Source organism: Sebastes umbrosus, chromosome 16 (assembly GCF_015220745.1).
Source record: "Sebastes umbrosus isolate fSebUmb1 chromosome 16, fSebUmb1.pri, whole genome shotgun sequence".
Classification (NCBI taxonomy): Eukaryota; Metazoa; Chordata; class Actinopteri; order Perciformes; family Sebastidae; genus Sebastes; species Sebastes umbrosus.
In genome coordinates, this window is record NC_051284.1 from 22,906,431 (window position 1) to 22,931,378 (window position 24,948).

Genomic DNA, 24,948 nt, shown 5'->3' on the forward strand with positions numbered 1-24,948 from the left:
TAGTAATTGTTAATACAGGATGTGCAACAACTGACTCATTAATGAGCGGCTCCGCAGAGAAACGTTGGAGTATAAATAATACATTTCAAAAGGTTAAATGAACCATAACAGATTTTGTACAGATACAAAATACAGTTATGTCATTTTAAGATGATTTTTGTAACATGATCGTAAATCCAGATTAAGGCTAAAGTTGGTAATTTGGAGCAAATATGATAAAAAAAATAAGTTATTTTTATAAAACTGACAGAAGTGTATGAGACAGATTATAATGTGTGGGAAAAAAATCATGTTCCTCTGCCTCCTCCTATGCTCCTAATGACATTTTCACAGATTTCACAGTGCCGAAGGAAAACAACCAATCAGAGCCGAGCTGTCTTTAAAGCAGCTGCCAATCTCTGCTCACAAAGCTCATGAACTCCGATCAAACGGTCAAACTAGGCAGCGCTGATCAAATATGAATCAAAATTCTTTGTTGTGAAAGGGGATTCTTTCACAACAATGACCCTCTAGCTGCACATTATCCCGCTTGTGACACGGCTACTTACTGAAGAAATCAATATTTTGACACAAAAACGGTCCGCCAGAGTCCGACATCAGTGCTGCGCCCATAGCAACGGTCTGCTATACATAGCAAAAGTCTGCTATAAAGAAATAGCAGACTGTAGAACGCCAAGATTAACCAATCAGAATCGAGTATTCAACAACGCCATGTAATAAATATAATGATAAACTCATTTATTACTTACTCAAGCATAAATAATGTAGTAAACTGAATATCTAATGGGGCAGCAAAAATAGAATTCACCATATTCTTTAATAAAGTATTTGGCTCCTACACATACATTTGCATGAAGCAGCATATTTGCCCACTCCCATGTTGATAAGAGTATTAAATACATAAAAATCTCCCTTTTAAAGGTCCCATATTGTAAAAAGTGAGATTTGCAGGTCTTTTACATTATAAAGCAGGTTTAAGTGATATGTAAATACTATTAAACTATCAAAATACTCAATATACAGAGAAATACACACAGCTCGTATTCAGAAATTGTGCGTTTGAAACAAGCCGTCAGGATTTCTGTCCATTTGTGATGTCACAAATATACAAAATTTAGACCATTACACGGTTTTAAACGTAAACATTCTAAATGTGTCCCAGTTTATTCCTGGTTGCAGTGTATGTGAATGTCATCAGCTGACAGGAAGTACACATGGACCCAAGCTGTTGCCAGGCAACGCAATTCTGTGGCAGTTCCATTAAAATGCCTAAAACGGAGCGTTTCAGACAGAGGGTAAATACAGGCATAGTCAGGCTGAAAGAATGAGGAAAATAAAGGTGTTTTTTTAACATTACAGCATGTAAACATGTTCTAGTAGAAACACAAAATACAAGTATGAACCTGAAAATTAGCATAATATGGGACCTTTAATAAAGTATTTGGCTCCTATTCAATGGGTACCCACGAGTCTCCCCTTTACAGACATGCACACTTTATGATAATCACATGCAGTTTGAGGCAAGTCATAGTCAAGTCAGCACACTGACACACTGACAGCTGTTGTTGCCTTTTGGGCTGCAGTTTGCCATGTTGTCATCTGAGCATATTTGTTATGCTAAATGCAGTACCTGTGAGGGTTTCTGGACAATATTTGTCATTGTTTTGTTTTGTCAATTGATTTCCAATAATAAATATATACATACATTTGCATAAAGCAGCATATTTGCCCAGTCCCATGTTGATATTAAATAATAAATAAAGTATTAAATACTTAAAAATCTCCCTTTAAGATATATTTTGAACAGATACAAAATTTGCAATTAATTTGCGATTAATCGTGATTAAATTTTTTTGACAGCCCTAATTATTATTAATATATTGGCAGTCATATATAAAATAACTTATTTGCTCAAAATTACCGACTGCAGCTTTAATCAAAGAGTGAATCATTTGAAGTTTTGTGTAAACTGTGTGGAATCCACTGAGAGTGGGGAAAGTGTATTTAATTAAAAAAAAAAAAAAAAAAAAAAGCTTTATTTTCATTGTTTAGTTCTTTAAATAGCATGTGAACTAAATACTTGTATAATCAAATCCTCATTTCAGACCTCGGCGGAAGGATTCCCACGATCCTCTTGTGGACCCTGAACCTCAGCTTTGGAACCGTGACGAGTGACGAGCAGCGAGGCGGAACAGATGTGCTCACCAGCTGAGAGGCTGCTGCTGCTGCTGTTACTCAATCTCTGCTGAGACGCGCATGTTGTCCGAGCTCTCACCGGTAAGTGCACGAGATTTTGGCTCAAACCTTCTCCAGTCATGCGTTTCATTTAAGCCTCTGAACTTTACCGTGAAAGTCTCGCGTTATTGTGTGAAACAGGAGGCTGAGCATGTTGTAGTTTAAATGCATTGATGATTAACTCTTCAATAAATAGACAAAGGTTGTACTTTAAAGATATATGTATTCTTACTAACTAAACTCCTTTGTTGTTTAGGGAATTAATGACATTTTTTAACTTTAAGTTTATTTTTAAATTATTACATTTTAATAGTTTATTTTTAAATTATTAAATTTTAATAGTTTATTTGTGTTGACTTTTCTTTAACTGGTTGAAAAGATTAATTGATTAAGCTGTTGGTTGATAGAAAATTACACTGCAACAATTCTGATAATCAATTAACTCGTTCATAATGTTTTTCAAGCAAATATACCAAAAGTTTGCATGTTCAATCTTTACTTTTCTGTGTTTATATCCTTGAACATTGAATGTAATTGTGTTTTGAACTGCTGGTGGGTGAGAAAAAAAAAAAGACATTTGAAAATATTGTAACCTGGGTTACAATATTTTCAAATGTCTAAGAAAGAAGCTACTTTCTTACTTGTTCTCTCTTGTGTTTAGATAATCTTCTTTATCAACATCAACACATAAAGACATCCAACTAGCAGCAGACTACAAGTGTTGCACATCTGAGTCTGCAACACTCAATGTTGTCTCTTGCAAAACAATGACAGGAAGATAAGAGAGGAACTATAATTACTCTTATAGGCTAAGGCAGGGGTCTGCCAACCATTACAGAGCTGAGATTTCGAGAATAAAGTCATAATATTACGAGAATAAAGTCATAAGTTTACAAGAAAAAAAGTCGTAGAATTGAGAATAAAGTCATAATATTATAAAGTAGTAATTAAAGTAGTAATTTTAAGTTATTTTCTTTTTTCTGGTAAAGTTATGACTTCATTCTCGTAATATTACAACTTTTTTCTGGTAAAGTTATGACTTTATTCTCGTAATATTACGACTGTTTTTTCTTGTTAAAGGGACTGTTTGTAAGAATCAGAATTGCTTTTTAAGAGACGATAACGTTTCTCGCTGTGGAGCTCCGTCGCTTCACAAGACACGGAAAACCTCTGTTGGTCTGGAGGAGCTGCGGCATTTATTTCTGCACAAACGTCCACTGTACATTCACTAGATATTCTCAGAGCTAATCTAACTCTCCTGCAGTGTGTAGTGTGCGCGCATATGCGAGCGCGCAAGGGACACCGACCCGGGTGATTTATACCTGCAAGAAGTTACAAACAGTCCCTTTAAGTTATGACTTTATTCTCGTAATGTTACGACTTTTGTCTCGTAATATTATGACTTTATTCTGGAAATTTCATATTTTGTTCCCTCAATGTGACCCTAATACCACATTTGCACTTTGGCCCTCATTGCATTAAACTTATATACTATATACTTAGACTATAAACTGTGTTACCCTCATCAAAATAATGCTCAAATGTTTTACGGCTCCAGACAGATTTTATTTTTTTATTTTTTGTGCCTAAAATGGCTCTTTTGACAGTAAAGGTTGCTGACCCCGTTGGCTAAGGGGACATGAAATAGCAACTTAAATGTTACAAATATATAAATAAAATAATAGTTAAAGTGCTTTAAATGATAATGGAATAATTTATGTAATAATACATATTGATAGTATGCTGTCATCTTGGAATCAAGGACCTTATGAAGGACATTTTCACAATTTTCTGACATTTCAAAGACTAAACGATGCATTGATTAATTGAGAAACTAGTTGATCAATGAATTCAAAACAAGGAATATTTGCAGCCCTTATTGTGATTATTATAAGTAAAAAAAAGACAATGGACATCTGTAGATTAAAGTACCCAGCTATAATAATATTATAAAATGATATTAACATCACCTCAACCAGCTGCAACATTAAGTTGCAACCACAACCAACAAAAAATGAGCTGAATCAACACCTCTCACTCAGGGTCACCACAATCTGAGTGTTATAAGCTTTACAAAGATTGGATTTATTTCAGAACTTTTATTTTAGATTTTACAGGTGTGCCTGATAATAAACCTGTCCCTGATCTGAAACTGCTCCCTCATGTTTGTAGCACCAACATGATGAGTCTGAGTTAACCGTCATCCTACCAACCTATTTAACATACAATGACCACCGACTGGGGACCCAAGAATAAACTACTGTAAGAAACAACCATCATAGCAAAATGTTAACTTAGCCTATTTCTTCTCAAAATGCATTATGTATTTAATGTCATCTGATGAAAAGAAAAAAAAAGAATAGTTTTTTAGGAAAGTTACAGTTAATTTGCATGTTGTGTAAAATGAAAATAGACAGAGCACATGAGGAAACCTGTGTCTATCTCCTTCAAAATGACTGACAGAGTGCCCCTACCCCCCCTGATAGTTTGTGTTACTAGTACTCATAGCAAACATGTTATTTATCTGTTTCAACTGCATAGGCTGCAATTTGGTGCTTTTGACAGTCGCTCGCTCGCTTGACCCTGTTGGTCGCTATACGCAACCCAGTTTCTCGCTCGACCCAGTCTGTCGCTATACTCCACCTAGTCGACCCAGTCGGTCGCTATACTCCACCTACTCGACCCAGTCGGTCGCTATACTCCACCCAGTTGCTCGCTCGCTCAACCCAGACGTTCGCTACACTCGACCCAGTCGCTCGCTCGATCCAGTCTGTCGCTATATTCCACCGAAGTTGACCCAGTCGGTCGCTAATCTCCACCTAGTTGACCAAGTCGGTCGCTATACTCCACCTACTCGACCCAGTCGGTCGCTATACTCGACCCAGTCGGTCGCTATACTCCACCCAGTCGGTTGCTATACTCCTCCCAGTTGCTCGCTCGCTCAACCTAGTCGCTCGCTATACTCGACCCAGTCACTCGCTCGATCCAGTCTGTCGCTATACTCCACCTAGTTGACCCAGTCTGTCGCTATACTCCACCCAGTCGACCCAGTCGGTCGCTATACTCGACCCAGTTGCTCGCTCGCTCAACCTAGTCGCTATATTCTACCGAGTCGACCCAGTCGGTCGCTATACTCCACCTAGTTGACCCAGTCTGCTGCTATACTCCACCCAGTCGACCCAGTTGGTTGCTATACTCCACCCAGTTGCTCGCTCGCTCAACCTAGTCGCTCGCTATACTCGACCCAGTCGGTCGCTATATTCCACCAAGTCGACCCAGTCGGTCGCTTTACTTGGTCCAGTCGTTCGCTATACTCCATATACATTTACATCTTGCAATGTAATTAATGTCATCTGAAGAAAAATAATCAGATTACTATTATTTTAGGAAAGTTACAGTAAATTTGCATATTGTGTAAAACAAAAATTCAGTATGAGTTTTCTCTCCAGGTCCCCCAGGACCCCAATACATTGTTCTTTTCAAAAAGCACTAATTAACCCACCACACAAACAAATCAAAATCAAATTGTCTCCACTTGGTCAAACTGCTGCACTTCATGTTGTTGACACATTTCCTATGTGGCAATGCCAAGAGGAGAAATACTGTGGGAACACAGCTTGAGGGCTCAAAACTCTAAAAATATTGTAGTGAAATTTGTTTTATACACAGGAAAATATTCCAAGTAAATTGATGAAATGTAAACACTAAACTGAGTCATTCTTGGACATCCTGTTTTTCTTTAGCTGTTCAGTGTGCAGGGTCCTTGAGTCGCTGGTGGTGTGATGAGGTAAAGTGAGTGAGCAGGGTTGCACTGCCAGCAGAGACCAGGTGGTGTTCATGGAGCGGGGCTCGGCTGTGGTGTGGATCTGCCTGCTGGGGGTCGGACTCGCCATGGGTAACTTTGTTTTTGCTTTTTCTAAATCCAGAGCAGACTGACTGAGGGAGACCAAGTGAGGTGACACAGCCTGTTCTCATTCCCAGGACGTCAAATACCGACGCTTTGTCACGCCAACATGTTCTCATCCAAACCCGTCAAATACTGACGCTTTGTTAGACCCCTCGGCGTCACATTTCGCTTGCTTACTTGAGTATGCTTAATGTTGTGAATTAACAAAAACACTTGCTTAGGTTTAGGCAACAAAACCACTGAGGGTTAGGAAAAAACAACATGGTTGGGTTTAATTACTACATTTGTAGAGTAAAAATGTCTTGACGTTGTGAACACGGGACACAAACGAACAGCTGATTGTAACTTGAAAGTGAACCTTGACGCACAGGACACGAACTGCGGTCTCCTGGATGGAAGCCCTGTGTTGTTGGACCCATCCGCCACTCCTTCCTCCCACCCTGTGTGTCTCCTTCACTCTTTAAAGGTGCTAAATATGGGATTGGGAGCATTTCTATTGCGTCGCAACATGACGACAGCGAGCCGCAGCTCGCAGCCAACGGTGCTAACAACGCTAAACAGTGGAAACCACGACGAAAGTGTTGACATCGATAACAGTGTTTACCTGAGTGGGAACTGGAGGGGTGGGTGTTGCGCTTCCGCGAAGATGCCATTGGTTGGGACGGCTTTATCAGACTATCCGCTAAAGGGTGCCTTGTGCGGCGGTATTGAACACTTACGGCTGTGAGAAAGCGTCAATATTTGGCGCCTTGGGAATGAGAATGGGCTGGTCATGCCAGCCGTGTGATACCGACGCACAAAGCACCTTTTAGTGTCTGTATGAGACGCAGTGGGCTTTCAAGTACCTACAATGTAAACCCATCCGCGTCAGTATTAAACGCTCAGAGAAAGTGGTCAGGGAGTGTGGGACGGGTCCAACAAACACGGCGCTTTCATCCAGAAGACCGCTGTTTGTGTCCCGTGTGAAACCAACATGTTATTTGTCTTTGTGTTCACAAAGTTAAGTTTCACTTTCACTTTACAAATGTAGTAATTTCAAGCCAAACCATTATGTTTTGCACCAAAGCAAGTGTTTGTGTTTCAATTCTATGTGTTTGCTGCGATCGTAGTTGAGCTTCATACAGTAGTATGATGTGCTGGGCTACTCAGTGCATTAGAAGGTCACGCCAAGGGAGGGACGAGTAGGGATGAATACATGTTGGGTTGAGAGAGGGATGATTATTTGTTAACAATACATCAACAGTAGTCTGACTTGTTTATCTGGTTGTCACAGATAAAGTTCATCAGTATGTCTGGTAAATAGAAACTCAGTAGGCTGTCAAGCATAGAATATGTGATGTTCAGCTTTTTGTTGAGTTCTGTCTGCAAGTTGGCCCCCAAAAAAACTGATTAGTGCCGCTTTAAAGAGACAGTAAAATAGAGTGAGGCAAAATTAGCACTTTATTTTTCAAATTTCAAGAGCAAAAACATAAAAAAAGTAAAAGATAAAAATGTAAATAATAGCAAAGATTGACCACCAGGAACAAATGAAGCATTGAACCAGCAGAACTGTGGCACAGTTAAAGTTAAATTAACTAAAAAGGTTCCTCCAACAGAAAAAGGGGCCAACATATGTATTAAAAAGTATACACTCAAGCTACCGGTATGTAAGACGTACTGTAGTATGATCATGTTGATGAGTCTCAAAAGTCACACCAATCAAGCCAAACATCTTGTTCGGTCTTGTATAATATGAGCTTCTGTTTAAACCTCAGGCCAAATGGCAACGGCATCACATTCATAAATATTGACAGTATTTGCATCCCACGTGGTAATAAGTTTGGATTTGAATAAGGATTTGTGCCAACGTTTCGCAACAGTTGACTCATGGAACAGATTCACTTATATATAATCTGTCCCCTGCTCTTTTTTTCATTATTTATTTACTTATATTCTAAAAAGCATGTTCTGCATGAAGATGTTTTTTAAACCACTGCTTGTGCATTACATAAAATATACTTATATCTTTATGAACCATAATCTCCAAACTTCCGCATAGAGGACTTTCAGTATCTTTCCCTTCGTGCCGTTAACTCCATCCTCTCTCCATCTTCAGCTTTGCCTCCAGCCGTTGCCGTTACAACCTCCGAGGCCGACCCCCGACCCCCGCGGCTGATTGGCTGTGTGTTCCTGCATAGAGCTAATGTCACCTGCCGCTGGGAGGCTGGGGACACCCCAAAGACGAACTACACTCTGCAAGTCCATCTGGTGTTTGAGTGAGGCAAAACTTTAATATGTTGGAAATGCTTCAGCGTCAGCACTTTATAATGTTTGTTATGTTGTTTGACTGATTCCGGTGTTTTCTTTCACAATACTTTACTGAAAAAAGTCATTTTATTTGTGTAGTCAATGTTTGACTTTGATCTAGTAAAAACAGAGTTTATTCTCCAACCTGAATGATGTTTAATCAGTATATAGATAGATTTACAGATGGGTGACAAATTAAAGGGAAAAAAGTAGGGCTGTCAATCGATTAGAATAGTTAATCACAATTAATCACAAATTAATCGCACATTTTTTATCTGTTTAAAATGTACCTTAAAGGAATATTTGTCAAGTATTTAATACTCGTATCAACATGGGAGTGGGCAAATATGCTTGCTTTATGCAAATGTATGTATATATTTATTATTGGAAATCAATTAACAAAACAAAACAATGACAAATATTGTCCAGAAACCCTCACAGGTACTGCATTTAGCATGAAAAATATGCTCAAATCATAATATGTCAAACTCAAGTCCAACAGGCAACAACAGCTGTCAGTGTGTCAGTGTGCTGACTTGACTATGACTTGCCCCAAAACTGCATGTGATTATCATAAAGTGTGCATCTCTGTAAAGGGGAGACTCGTGCGTACCCATTGAACCTATTTTCATTCACATATCTTGAGGTCAGAGGTCAAGGGTCCCCTTTGAAAAAGGCAATGCCAGTTTTTCCTTGCCAAAATTTTGCGTAAGTTTGGAGCATTATTTAGCCTCCTAGTATGACATGGTTGGTACTAATGGATTCCTTAGTTTTTTTCATTTTCATATGATACCAGTATCTCCACATCAAACTTTAAAACTGAGCCCGCAAGTTGCGCTAATGCGTTAAATATATTAGTGGCGTTAAAACAAATTTGCGTTATTATCGCTTTAACTTTGACAGCCCTTGAAAAAAGCCTTCGTGAGAGCTGCAGTGCTCCTTGTCATAGATTATCCAAGTCTCTGGCAGTCTTACTGCAGGGATGAACACCATTCTTTAAAAATATATGATGGTATTTAATTGTTTTTGATGGTGGAGATGCTGTCAAACACTTTAGTAAGTCTTCAACTGGGATCTGGTGTCTGTGAAGGCCACAGCATATGATTTTCATACTCATCACCCGTTCAGTGAGCCCAAGGGCCCTGTGTGGAAGCATTTGCATCTATTGTTTCTCCACTCATTTATTCCGTTTGTTTCCTTTAAAGGATAAAGGCTTGTGTGGCTCTATAATTTCCATATTCATGTTTATATTCATTCACATACAATGTGCTTGTCCATCTCTCAATACTTTCTGACGTCACGACTGTAGTTTCGCTTTTGCAAAAGGCTTAGTAAGTTTCTAAAGCAGCTGGGCACTGTATTTCTCAACAAACGTACTCAACCAAGAGCCGGGGGAACTATTTTAACATCCTTTAATTCGTCACGTGTCATATAGATATCTAAATAGCAGACGACTCACTCTGTGAAACTGCAGATTTGTCAGCAACGCACTTCAATTTTGTTTAAGAAGTTCCTTAATTTGTTTAAAATTTGTGCAGCCAATCATTTTGTAAGAGTTTGTAAAACAAGTAAATCAGTTATTATTAGTAATAAGTTGGGACAGTTACTAGAGAGAGGATGACAAACTGTTTTAATTTACTGTTTTTATGACAGTAAAATTCAACTTGAGAAACAGCTTTCATTGTACACGTCTGCAGCCTGTGAAGTTCAGACTTTCTATAGAGCTGAAATGTTCCCCTGAGTAAGCTGGTAAGCAGATAAGCAGGAAACAGATGGTCTGATAGTGTCTCAGCTGTACCTTTGCTGTCTCATATGGTATGTTCAGTTTATGTTACACTTGAAAAGCTGAGCTTTTTTACACATTTCTACTGATTGCCTCGCAGTATTGTACCTTAAAAACCTAACTAAGGTTGGTTTCTTTCAAAATCTAGTGTGACAAAAGTTCTTTTATCTCAAGAATAATCCAGAGAATATGCAGTTAGGTTCACAACTTTTCATTCCAACATGCTGCTCATTAACCCAACATTTATTTCTCTACCTGAAGGCCGAGGGATGTGTGCACCAGACAGAGCAGCTTCTCACCAGACAACGGAGCAGCTTCTTTCCTGTAAGACCTCTTAACTCATCCTCCTATAGTCCAACATAAAACAAATAGTTTTTCTTGTGTAGCATAAAGGGACTACTCAGTGTGTATGACAGATTTCAAATTATATATCAAATTGGTTTAGCCAAGTTCCTCTTCACCCATTACAAACAGTTCGTGCCAGCATTTTTCTTTGATAATAATTCTGTATGCAGTATGCAAATGCTTGAGTTTGTAATCAGCTTTGAATCTCACATTCTCGTGAGGCGTTGACGGTGGTTTGATGCACTGAGATGATAAGAGTCACGCAGCTTCCATCACACTATCTGTTTGTTGGGTAATATTGTGTGATCTTTTTTTCTTTTTTTTTAACCAAAAATAGTTGCAATATTGCATTTCAACAGGATATGAGAGGGCAGACATTTCTGCACAACATGTTGTGATGTGTGTGTGTGAAACTGAGGCTCATCTGAAACATGTACATGCATATCCATTTGCGTGACGGAGCATGCATCTATTAGGACTTGTGGTTTCGTACCTGTTTGTGTGTTATATCTGCTTGTTGACTACTGCGTCCAGGGAGGGACTCAGATGAACTTTTTATATTGGTGTTAGGGCTGTCGATTGATTAAAATATGTAATCCCGATTAATCGCTTAATTGTCCGTAGTTAATCGCGATTAATCGCAAATTAATCACACATTTTTCAACTGTTGAAAATGTACCTCAAAAGGGCGATTTGTCAAGTATATAATACTCTTATCAACATGGGAGTGGGCAAATATGCATATCATTTATATTTATTATTGGAAATCAATTAACAACACAAAACAATGACAAATATAGTCCAGACACCCTCACAGGTGCTGCATTTAGCATTAAACATTATTCAAATCATAACATGGCAAACTGAAGCCCAACAGGCAACAACAGCTGTCAGTGTGTCAGTGTGCTGACTTGACTATGACTTGCCCCAAACTGCATGTGATTATCATAAAGTGGGCATGTCTGTAAAGGGGAGACTCGTGGATACCCATAGAACCCATTTTCATTCACATATCTTAATGTCAGAGGTCAAGGGACCCCTTTGAAAATGGCCATGGCAGTTTTTCCTCTACAAAATTTAGCGTAAGTTTGGAGCGTTATTTAACCTATTTAGCGTACAAGCCTACAAGCTAGTATGACATGGATTTAGACAATGGATTCTTTAGGTTTTCAAGTTTCATAAGATGCCAGTATCCTCACCTCTAGCTTTAAAACTGAGCCAGCTACAACCTAAAATTCGCAAATTGCGTTAATGCGTTAAAGAAATCAGTGGCATTAAAACGAATTTGCCTTAACGCGTTATTATCACGTTAACTTTGACAGCCCTAATTGGTGTTTGTGTTTCACAAACCAACAAACAGATCTGCGAAGATGTTCACCTGCACCACGTCTGGCACCAGCTGCACGGCACAATTCATTCGCACCTCCGTGGTAAACTGCTTTTGCATCATCATCACAGCACACGGTCGCAACCAGAGCATACCTCGGTGTCAATCTGGTAGGACTGAAGGTGAGGTGGTTGTCCTTCCCCTTTCTTGCACCCCTTATTGTCCTCTCTTACTTCTTTTTCACCTCTTTTCTCCCTGTCTTTCTCAGTGATGTTACCTCCAGTCCCTTTGAACAGCGTGAAGGCAGTCAGTGGGAAACCTAAGTGTCTGAATGTAACCTGGAGCTACTTGTTGGACGGCCTTCCTCTGTCCAAAAATGAAATAAAAGCTGGAGACCTGAAATCTCAAATACAGTTCACAGCACAGGAGCAGGTCTGCCACTCCCAAATACGCCGAAACACAAAACCACACACACCTGCATGAAGGAACACGTTCATTCATAAAGTAAAGGCGCAAGGTGAAGCATATCAGTGGTGCCGTTTCTCAGTCACAACATCCTGTTTTGTCTTTCCTCACAGGCCCTTTTAATGTTGTGTAATGTTAAAGAGAGTGGCACACAATGTAAAAAGCTGCCTGGCTTCCTTGCCTGGTTAATAAATACACTGTTTATTATTAAAATGCTTCATGAAGCACCTTTAATGAATACAGACATAACAAAGACGGATGTGTAGCTTCCTCTCAAGTTAAAATCCTCACCTACTTTGTCCTATTTTTCTTTCCCATACAGTTCGATGCTCAGGTGGAAACTGTGATAGTGAATGACACCAGCTTCCTGGTTTGTCTCTTCAGGCCTGACACTTCGTACACAGTCAGGCTTCGTCACCACTACAGGGCCCCGGAGAGTCCCTGGAGCCCGTGGAGCAACGCCCGCGAGGGAAGGACAGGAGAGAATGGTGAGGGGAAACAAAGTTGGCAAACTTGTGAATAGCGTTTTCGCAACTTGTGGGTTCTCTTTTTTTTAATGCATCCAATCCTGCTATGATCGGCCAAAACTTGTTGCCTGCGTTGGTTGGGTTGGTTAGGTTGGAGTGAGATTGGCAGAGTAGGGTGGGTCATGCCCTCGCAGTAGTAGGAAAAAGATATCGCTGGCCGAAGGCATTATGTTTTCGGGTTCTTCGTCCGTCCTATTCTCGTGAGTGCAATATCTCAGGAACGCCTGGAGGGAATTTCTCCAAATTTGGACTCAATGATGAACTAATTAGATATTGGTGGCCAGAGGTCAAAGGTCAAGGGCTCTGTGACCTCACACAACACAAACACAAACATTTTTGGCCATAACTCAATAATTCATATGCTAATTATGACAATTTTGGACAGACTCGTATGTAAACTGCAACTTGACTTGTTGGCGGAGGCATACAACCGCAATGTGGTAGTTCTAGTTTAATGAGACCCTACTAATACCACACTGTAAAAAATACTCTGCTACAGTAAAAGTTCTGCATTGAAAAGAGTCTCCAGACATGTTTGCAGCTCTGTGAGGCTGTACTGAGGTACAGTGGTGCTTTGAGTTAAAGGTCAGCATGCTAGTATGTGCTAATTAGTAGTAAACATAAAGTGCAGCTGAGGCTGATGGGAATGTCGTGTGTTTTTCAGGTATTTGGCCATATTCATTTGTATTGGAACAACTTGAAAATGTTGACCAGAAGATGGCTATAGAGGAAAATTCAGGGAATCAAAGTTACTACAATTAATCCTGAGGCAGAAGTGAATGTATGTACCAGATTTTTTGGCAATCCATCCAATAATTGTAGAGACATGTCACTTGGAACTACTAATGTCAACCTCATGGTGACGCTTGTGGGACTCATCTTCTGGACACCAGGAATGTCTACAATCCGTCCAGTATGACTGGAAAAGTGAAAAAATTGGACTCGCTGGTGGCGCTAGAGGAAATAGTCACACATCAGTAATTAGTGACGTAAAAGAGAATGAGATATATGAACCCTAAAGAACCTCATACTTTCACTCTAATTCCCGCTGCTACAGAAGGCATATGTGGGGGTTTTTTCATCGTTTTAACTGTTTAAAATGATGCGTACCACCCTCTTGTCATTGTATTCCCTTAACACGTTCTGCTGTATCTTCGTCAAATATTTAAAAATATATTTTTCCCCTCCTTCCATCAACTAGCTCCATCTGCAGCACCAGCCTTCTGGAGGCGAGTGAAACAAACAGACAAGAATGGCTGGAGACTCATCTCACTGCTCTGGAAGGTGTGTGTGTTGAATCATGTGTTGAATTTGCGTCATGAGTGTGACTCCTTTTATCACTTTGAGATTTTACAGTTTAATAACTTTTGGATCTGATTAGTTTTTAATCATCATCTCCTCACTGACTGTCCCTAATTTGTTTTTATGTCTCTCGGAAATTACCAATTTTGTACGTTACAGTCTGATTCAAGTTTAAAACCAAACTGAGATAGCAAATAGTAATTTCATACAAACTGTTTATATAACTTGATTTAAACCGGCATCATCTCACAGCAGCTCACTTTTACTTTCTCTCATGGTTTTCAGCCCTTGCCTGGCAGGGTTCTCTTCTTCAATGTGACTTGTCAGACAGAAAGCGCTAAGGTCCTTAATGACCACATGAGCTGCAGAGGTTTGCACCATACGAGTACTTCCTGTAGCGTGCTCCTGCCCGCTGGACGATGCTCCTGTGCTCTGACGGCCTCCACCTCTGCAGGGACCTCGCCAGAAGCCCGAATATGGCTCAGCGGAGCTTCTGAGACAGGTACGGTCTCACTGAAATTCCTCCATGGGTCATGACATCAAGGGGCGGTCATGGACGCTTTGCTGCATCATGACCTAAGACTCAAATTCTACTCGTACACAAATTTAGCCATCATTTAAGTAGCTTTTTAGTGCTCCTTTGCATGGAGTCTCCTCGTCTGGACTGGAGCGATGAATCATTTCTTCTATTGCATTAAATAGAAAAAATACTGAAATCAGACTGTTGAACTTCTCAAATCAGGCACTTGTTTTTACTGTTTTACGTTCTACTCTTTCCCCTCAGAGCCGCCACCCCCGAGCCAAATCACTGTAAATCCACTGGGTGACAGTAGATTGGATGTTCGTTGGACGGCTCCAGTTGATTGGTCAGCGAGCGGCTTTGTCGTGGAATGGTTTGCTGTCAGAGAGAAAAACAGCAGCATCCTACACTGGGAAAAGCGGAATAGTTCCTGTACAACGCTGGTCATCACAGGTAATCCAACAACACCTACAACTCAATGTGTGAAATATTATGTTTCATTTGCCTTAAAGGTGCTAAATTTGAAATTCAGAGCATCAATATGGTAGCATACGATACGATACGATACGAAACGATACGATACGATACGATACGATACGATACGATACACATTATTTTCTTGGACTCAAATGCTGCACACATATGACATATGTCGTCTTATCATATAGCTGCCTCCATAGCAAAGAACATATATTGCTAAGAAGGGAAAGTCAATTGTAACATCAGCGCCCAGCAGCAAAGCTATGCTTCCGCCATTTTGGACTGAAGGGCGACTACCGGACGCCTGTAAAACGTCCGCCTAAAAAGTGCCGTACAAAAGTAAAACAAAATTGTTTCTATTTTATTGTCATATTACACCGAAATGGCTTGTGTTGAACAATAAAATATTCTATGTATAATAAGCGTTTTCAGTCCAAAATGGCATCAGCGGTTGTAGTAAAAAAAAAAAAACACAGGAGTTTCGTCTCTTTGCTTCTATACTCTTTGGTAGTAGTAATAAAGAAACAGACAGCATATAAACAAAGCAACATGTACACATCACAACCACATATTACAGAACCAGTGATAAGAGCAAGCAACGTATCGCACGACCGATCGTCATATCATGAATCTATTGCACAACCTCTGCAGCCAAACAACTGTTTGCTATGTAAAGATAAAGTGGAGTAATGGCATCCTGAGCAGAGAATGAAGTGGTACTCTCTCTTGTAATTCAAGCTTCTTTTACGTAGCCTGTTTGGCCTGTTCGGCACCTTTAAATCTGAAATGATGAAGCGACTATCCCTGAAACTGAATTTTTATTTTTTTATTCATCAAGTAGACATACCAATACTGATAAGTACTTTCATCTTTGTTTGTTTTAGAGGGAGTAAAGCCGATGGAGCGTTATGCTGTTTCTGTCAAAGCGCTGTATGGTGAACGAGGGGCCGGGCAGAACAGGACAGTTCACAATTATACACGCCAAGGAGGTACGTGATATATGTATATGTATATGTATATGTATGTGTATTGTGTTATGCCAAACTGACCATGACAGCTTCATTTCCACTTAAGATGTAGATAAATCTAGGAAAAATGGGTCACAGACGTTAACAACTTCAAGGTTACATTATATTTGGATCAGATGTATAGTCTAGAAAAAGGTAGACGTGTTCAATTGATTATAAAGTGTTGTATATTTACAGGGACTATTGCAAAAGCAGCTCATAAATATCAGAGTTCAAAACGAGATGTTTACAATAAAAGAAATGCCACCATAGAAACAAGTTTTAGTTTTTTATTTTCTCTTTGGATATTATTTTTATTTTTAATACTGTGAACCTTTGCACATCCCCCTAATATGTCTTTGCACATTCATGCCAAGCTCTTTCATTTTAAACAGATACATTGTACATATTTTTAAAAATTAATAAGCCCATTTGTTAATATTTTATTTTTTTTCTATTCTGTATTTATTTGGTCTGCAAATTTCATGATAATTAGGTAATAATTAGCAAGTATCCTATTTGAAATTTCTTTGGAATTACTGCCAAATTACCCCAATATTTACCTCAAAATGTATCGCAGATTACTTTATTATGAACATTATTTAATAATTATATTCCGCTATTTCCCAATTGCTGGTAATTTATTTAATTACATTTCCAGGAAAAGAATACAAAGTTAATTGATATGCTTTATTTCCATGTCTGCTGATAAATAGATAATAATTAGCAAATAATTTGAAATTTATTAAACAACTCCCTGAATCATGACATCAGCCACCAGGTTACATTTGTGTAGACAATAAGTCACAGAATGGTGAGATTTGTGCCTGATCAGAAGTGTCTTCTATTAGTTTTCCACCTCCGATGAAGAGCAGCGCAAAGCTGCTTCTCAAGCTGCTTCTATTTTAACGATTATATGCTATTTCAGCATATAATGATTTAAAAAAGTTTACAATAAAGTCATTTTCGATAGATTTTGAGGTAAATATTGGGGTAATTTGGCAGTAATTCCAAGGCCCAGCCTCCTTCTCACAACATGTTCTGTGGTTGATCACCCTCCTGGCTACTATATAGCGCCCTCAGCTGGTCCTAAAGTGGAGGTGCAGCAGATCTCCGGCGGCAGAGTGGATCTCAGGTGGAGTCCTGTACCTGTGGAGCTGCTTCACGGTTTCATCCGCAACTACACAATCTTCTACACAACAGCAAACCAATCAGCCAGGGGTGAGTGATACACACACACATTCAAGCACGCTGAGGCAAAGCAGGCCTGAATTTTACACATATATGAATCCAGATGTGTGTTAATGGAAACACTGTACTGTAACAGGCCTGGTGAAAGTGTCTTTGAGTGAGTAGGATGAGAGTAGTGTTTGATTTCACTGAATGGAGTTGTTTCAAAATCCAATATTCAATATTGAAAACACTCATCCTTATTTCTTGACACTTAAATTGTAGTTATGTGGGAATAAGTCTGTAGCTTTCTTCATTTCCCTTTGCAGATGACTTTAACGATATATCACCTTTGATTTGTCTGTTACATACACGTATTTTACCGAAAAGTATTAGGGCCAGGCATGAGGGGAAAACAATGAGCGGAGGAATTTTTATTTCAAATAGAAAAAAAAAAAAAAAAAATGGAAAATAGAAAAAAAAAATAAAATAAAAAATAATTTCAACTGGAATTTAAAAACGCGTTTTGCTGCTCTCTGGCACAAAAGACAGGAACTGCAGTTATTTCATGATGGTTACGGCTGTCAGTTGTGCCAACAACACAACATTAAACTTAAAAATAAATCCTTATTAAAAATGTGAAAATGTTAAAATGTTAAAATAAAAAATAAATATGAAAAATTTAAAATAATAAAAAAAAATTTAAAAAAAAATGGAAAATAGAAAAATAAAATTAAAAATAAATGAAATAGAAAATAACTTCAACTGGAATTTAAAAACGCGTTTTGCTGCTCTCTGGCACAAAAGACAGGAACTGCAGTTATTTCATGATGGCTACGGCTGTCAGTTGTGCCAACAACACAACATTAAACTTAAAAATAAAACATTATTAAAATGTGAAAATGTTAAAATAATAATAAAAAAAAAAGGAAAATAGATGGATATTTTAATGCAATATTTTATTTGAGTTATTTTATTATATTTTTTTCCTTTGTTTTTATCCATATTCTTTATTACCTCATCACATTTTGTCCATGTTGTACCTTTTCTTATTTATTCAGGAGTGATTGTGCCTGGTCACGCTCTCCATTACTCTCTGGACGGTTTGTCTCCTGGTAACTACGACATCTTCATGCAGGCAAACACTGACGCTGGAGCTGGAGCAGCTGGGCCCATCGCTAATGTGCACATAGGTGAAGACTGGACACACACACACACACACACAACCATATATTGCTATATCTTTAACTTAACTTTGTGTGTATGTGTTTGAAGGCGCGGAGGAAACCTCGATAGTGACGTATGCCATCCTTCCTGTCATTCTGACTTCACTGGCGCTGGTGCTGATGACCTGCCTCTCACAGAGTAGGATGTAAGATGCACCAATGACACTAAACAACACAAAAAAACATATACTGTACCTACACAAAGGTCAGTGTCCTACTTTTACTGTTTTACCGACTTTGCACAAAACTACTTTTTCAAATGAGTTGATGATTTTATGAAATAATAATAAATAACCTTGTAGGGTGAAACAGAAGCTGCCGTGTCGAGACATCCCTGATCCTTCCAATAGCAGCTTGGCCCACTGGACCCCAAAAATCACTTTGGAGGTAACCTTTGACCCCTGACCTCTCTCCCATCAACTGACTCCTAAATCCTTACATTCGCCATCACATAAACACCGACCATAACACTTGTCATAGCTACAACCACAATCATGTATACACAATCAACAAGGTTAAAATCTCAACCACTAGATGGCAACAAAAGCAGGATTTTTCAGAATTTTTTTCAGGATTGAAGTTTTTACTGCATAGCAACAAAATGTGAAAACATTATTGGATAAAACAACAAATTCAGTAGTGATTACAAATTAGAAAAAGATGAGATACCATAAACAACAGTAAAAATTTAATAACACTAGAACAAGGAAACTGGATTCACAAAAGTAAAGACTAGCTGGTAAATCAAAAAAAAGTATCACCAATGAAAGACCTATATAAGTCCCCACAGGAAGTACAGCACAATAATTAAAGGTATGATATGTAATCGTTGTTGTTTGCTGTTTGTAAACACAAAGCATTCAAAGTTGGCCACACCTCTTAGAGAGAGAGCAGCGATGGTCGAGCGAGCTATTAGCATTTTTAGGAAACTCCCAGACCAGACAACGCCGTGGTAGCGACCTGTCAATCACAAGGTAGCCACACCCTAAAGCATCCCCTGCTTTATGGTCTATTTGACTCTAAATGGGACCATAATTTACTAAATGAACATCATGCTGTATTGAAGAAGACTTGAAACTAGTGATTGAGACCATCAACTCATGTTTACAATGTTTACTGAGGTAATAAATCAAGTGAGAAGTAGGGTCATTTTCTCATAGACTTCTATACAATCAGACTTCTTTTAGCAACCAGAGGAGTCGCCCCCTGCTGGCTGTTAGAAAGAATGCAAGTTTAAGACACTTCAGCATTGGCTTCACTTTTCAGACTCGGAAGTTGCCCACGACCAGAAGCACAACGCCAAATGAATGAATAATGTTTCTCTGTGACTGATGGACGTGTAGGCCTAAATACGCAACTGTTTGCTAACAAGTTTACCTTTAAAAGGAGATGATATGTCAATGTTGTGTTCACAACTTTTGGTAAAAAAAAAATCAGTTATTGCAGGTTTAAAGAGGGGGAAAGTGGAAAACTGCATGTTACTCAAAAAGTATCCTCAAACTAAATTTTAAAATTAGATTTTTTTTGTTTTTCACCTCAGAGTATGAAGCGGCCTGGAATAGCTGAGAGGATTGAAATCAAATACTCTGAAGTTTTTTTGCTTGGTCAAAGCGAGCTGCAGAACTCCGACCCGGATCAGGACCTCAGCTATCAAAGTAATCTCCAAGCAGATTTCTCTCACTGCTTCTCGCCGCTCCCAGTTTCAGGGCTCCAAACATCTCAAAATACCAGGAAATCTGAGAAGAAGTGCTCAACCAGAGCCAAGACGACCTCCTACACTGATCTCTCCTCCATCTACTCCAGCGCCCTCTTCTCTCAGACGCTCAAAAATCTTCCTTCACCCTTCATATTGTCCTCCGACCTCCAATCCAATGACTGGCAGCACTGCTCTGTCTGCGTTAATGACATTAAGCTCCAGCTAGGTGGAGACAGTGAGCCGTCTGGGTCTCTGCAGGGCAGGAGCACCATCAGATCTGATTCCCAAACAGATGAACTGAAAAACTTCCAGCATCAGAGCCCTGTCTCAATCGCTGACTTCAGCAGCTTCTCTCCTTTCCCCTACCTCCTTTCTCACCCAGCTGAGGTCACGTCACCCCAACACCCTTTTTCACAAAGCCTCTATAACTTGGCACCTTCGCTGCAGCCCGACACCTTCACTCGCCCCGAAGACACTTTTACTAGTACAGCGTTTTCACCTTTTTCTCACTCTGTTTACGTGGTTTCCTCCCTCTGTCCTGAGGAGTGTGATCCTTACATCTCCGCGGCTGTTTAGTTTCATGCCAGGGAAATAAAACTTTTCTTTTATTACAGTTTCGATAAAAACAAATATGCACACCCTTTGATTTTTTTATTAAAACTTTATTTTTTTTTTATCTTTACAAAGATTGGATTGTCTATCAGACACAAAATGTATAATTATTTTTAAATCAGTCTGATCAAGAGGTTTGTTTTTCCTCTTACATTTTTTAATGCGGAGTATCCAAACATTTCTTAAAGGAACAGTGTGTAACAATTCGGGGGATCTATTGGCAGAAATGGAATATAATATTAATAAATATGTTTTCTTTAGTGTATAATTACTTTAAAATAAGAATTTATTGTACTCGGAACTCGGGGAAAAAAAAAACGACACGGAAAAGTACAATGGAACGGAAACTCTGGCAAGCTTTATCTAGCCCTAGTTCGCCGACATAAACACACCTGTCATCACAGCAACATGGAGGCGCACATAATGAATTACCTTTTCATATTTTTTACTTTACGTAGTGTTTTATGCAGTGTGTTGTGTTGTGAAATGGATCTAAAATAAAAACCCTAATAGCTAGAGCATTCATCCTTGTACTCATGTTGTACGCTCGTGATGATGTCATTTCATTACATTACGTGTGGAACAATACACGTTGACAACACGCGGTGGGAACAGATTTCCCCGTTTAAATCAATGTAAAATAAAAACCCTAACAGCTAGAGCATTTACTCTTTTTGCAGCAGAAAGCTAATATTTCCGTTTTTCACGTCATTACATTGTACGCTCGTGATGATGTCATTACATTACGTTAAGTGTGCAACGTAACAAAACTATCAAAACGCCTTTGCACTTGTTCTGAGCATATCTCAAATAACCGTTCAAATAACTTATGGAGTGTTAACAAATATTTTGCTCGTGTTTCTACATTTATAAATCTTTTGGATCAATATGTGTTATTTAATAACATTTTATGAAAAAACATTACCAATTTTGCATTTTTTTTTTTTTTTTTTACTTATGACAAAATTTCAATATTTTTGTCAATTATTATGGTTTATTGACTTTTATAGCCTTTTAGCTTAGGTTGTACAGATTTTAGGGATATGAAGCATTTGATTATACGCCAAGAAATTACATCACAATACGCAAAAACACCAATGTAGGCTCTGGCGGACCATTTCTATTGCAGAGTTTAAAAGGTTAACTTAGCTTAGCATTAAGACTGGAAACAAGGGAAACTTCAGGCAAGAAAGCCAATAAGCATATTTCTCAAAATATCGAAATATTACTCTTTATTGCATTTACTTTGTTTGGATTTGACAAAACAAAACATGAAGGGTGGGGGGAATGAATAGTGTTTATAGACACTGTAATATTTGTGCTATTTTTGTACATGTTTGATCCACTGTGAAGGTTTTATAATGTGTTTTTGACATTGTGTTGCTATACACAGCTGTTGTTGATGTTTAAGCCATGACTTGAATAATAAGCTTTACTTTTGGGTCGTCTGGGGAGTGAAAAACCAAAACATTTTATGAGAAGAGGACTTTTGAAGTAATGAACTTAACACTGCAAACAAAGACTTACTAGATTGTGTGCCATGTAGGTAACAGCATCTTTCATCCTCCTGTGTGCTTTACATCCATCATACATCCCTGCTGGTCAGCTTCTCCTGGTGGCAGCTGTTTCTCTTTGTTGTAGCATTTTGTCTCGACTCTTCCCCTCCACATTTACATATTTTTTCTGTGACGCACCTGCAGTTTGACCTCTTCAGAGTTTTGTTAGTTTACTTATGTTGCTTTGAAAACTCACATACCTCAGACTCAGACCACTTTTATAGCTAAAACGCTGCAGACTGGAATTCAACCTTATAATGAGCCATCTTTGTAGCAAGTGTTTGACGTTTTTTTCAGTTTATATTATTTGTACGGTATGCTTGAGCATTGCAAATTGCAGTTAATGCATGAGCCATATTAAAACAGAACATTTGCTGTGTGTGTGAACATTTGGATTCATAACTTGTGTTTTCAGTCGAGCAGATTACTTTGTTATCCTTTAGACTAGACAGTTTATTCAGTGTGTTTGTAGCTGCAGACATGTTGACTTGAAGGAAAAGCACAGGTGTTACTTCTAACATTAACAACGGCCCCGCTCTCAAGTTTCCCAGTGAGCCATGACAGCGTTGCAGTGAGCCAGCATGCACAATACACTGAAGCAGCTAAATGGATTTCAGCCACTATTCATTTTATTATTGTACTTTTCCTGCTCTGACATGTCAAAACGTCTTCTGTGGAAAAAAGCCTCTAAAGAGGACCTATTATGTTTTTGTGCATGTAAAAGGTCTGCAAAGTTACAAAGTCCACGCCAAAGGAAGTTACTCTCCCCCACAGAAACACTGCTTCTGAACTGCCTGAAACACTTTGATTGAAGTCCCGCCTTTCCGTAATGTTGTGATGTCACCAAGTAACACATTTTCTGGTATGCAAAAGCGTTTTTTGAACATTAAAGCATGTAAATATGTTCTAGTAGAAACACAAAATACAAGTATGCACCTGAAGATGAGCATAATAGGTCCTTTTTAAGAATGAAAATCTATTTCTACCAAGAAAAGAAACAATGTGATTCAAAATTATTAGATATGGAGTCAAAACTTCTTGGTAAAAGCTCACTGTGGCACAAACTATGTCAGATTAAAGCGCTTGATTTGGGATTTCTGAAGGCTATTCACACTGTATTGATTTTGGATCAACTTTTTCCTCAACTCGTGAACAGCACGCCTCTTTAGATATAGAGCTATCACCTTTTTATGCTTTTAGGGAAGCTTTTTTCCGCAAAGAAAAGAAAAGTTAGGAATGATTAAAAGAAATAAAAATAAAATACATACTTCTGGTTCTAATTCCTAACCTAATTATAGTAAGACAACATTATGAAATGACATTTTCTGTGTTTTTATGACTTTCTAATACAAAACTGTGAGATACTAAGTCAGAATCATGAGATGGTCAAAAAGTCAAATTTGGGTTTAATATTTTTTACAGACCTTGATTGTTTTCACCTTTAAAATGTAATTTCTTTCTTTCTTTCTTACTTTCTTTCTTTCTTTCTTTCTTTCTTTCTTTCTTACTTTCTTTCTTTCTTTCTTTCTTTCTTACTTATTTACTTACTTATTTACTTATTTACTTTCTTTCTTTCTTTCTTACTTACTTATTTACTTATTTACTTTCTTTCTTTCTTTCTTTCTTTCTTACTTATTTACTTACTTATTTACTTATTTACTTATTTACTTTCTTTCTTTTTTTCTTACTTACTTACTTACTTATTTACTTATTTACTTTCTTTCTTTCTTTCTTTCTTTCTTACTTATTTACTTACTTATTTACTTATTTACTTTCTTTCTTTCTTTCTTTCTTTCTTACTTTCTTTCTTTCTTTCTTTCTTTCTTACTTATTTACTTACTTATTTACTTATTTACTTTCTTTCTTTCTTTCTTACTTACTTATTTACTTATTTACTTTCTTTCTTTCTTTCTTTCTTTCTTACTTATTTACTTACTTATTTACTTATTTACTTTCTTTCTTTCTTTCTTACTTACTTACTTACTTATTTACTTATTTACTTATTTACTTTCTTTCTTTCTTTCTTTCTTACTTACTTACTTACTTATTTACTTACTTATTTACTTTCTTTCTTTCTTTCTTACTTACTTACTTACTTATTTACTTATTTACTTTCTTTCTTTCTTTCTTTCTTTCTTACTTATTTACTTACTTATTTACTTATTAACTTTCTTTCTTTCTTTCTTTCTTTCTTACTTATTTACTTACTTATTTACTTATTTACTTTCTTTCTTTCTTTCTTACTTACTTATTTACTTATTTACTTTCTTTCTTTCTTTCTTTCTTTCTTACTTATTTACTTACTTATTTACTTATTTACTTTCTTTCTTTCTTTCTTACTTACTTACTTACTTATTTACTTATTTACTTATTTACTTTCTTTCTTTCTTTCTTACTTACTTACTTACTTATTTACTTATTTACTTTCTTTCTTTCTTTCTTTCTTTCTTACTTATTTACTTACTTATTTACTTATTTACTTTCTTTCTTTCTTTCTTTCTTTC

General features: G+C 37.8%; 1 protein-coding gene across 3 annotated transcripts; it reads left to right on the top strand.

The window, feature by feature from the left end:
• The first annotated feature begins 1,915 nt into the window (after positions 1-1,915).
• On the top strand, positions 1,916-23,142 carry LOC119474858 (interleukin-6 receptor subunit beta). Of its 3 annotated transcripts, XM_037747144.1 has the most exons (16): positions 1,916-2,277; positions 5,979-6,130; positions 8,238-8,397; positions 10,473-10,535; positions 11,917-12,065; positions 12,152-12,315; positions 12,671-12,836; positions 14,077-14,159; positions 14,463-14,679; positions 14,962-15,150; positions 16,062-16,166; positions 17,259-17,405; positions 18,416-18,547; positions 18,630-18,726; positions 18,883-18,967; positions 20,121-23,142. In XM_037747144.1, exons 2-16 carry the CDS (start codon positions 6,073-6,075, stop codon positions 20,850-20,852), a joined length of 2,547 nt encoding a protein of 848 aa, XP_037603072.1. In that variant the 5' UTR covers positions 1,916-2,277; positions 5,979-6,072; the 3' UTR covers positions 20,853-23,142. The 3 variants fall into 3 exon arrangements, with proteins under 3 accessions (XP_037603072.1, XP_037603074.1, XP_037603073.1); XM_037747146.1 differs by lacking the exon at positions 5,979-6,130; XM_037747145.1 differs by lacking the exon at positions 1,916-2,277 and having other exon boundaries at positions 5,607-6,130.
• The last annotated feature ends 1,806 nt before the right edge of the window (positions 23,143-24,948 follow it).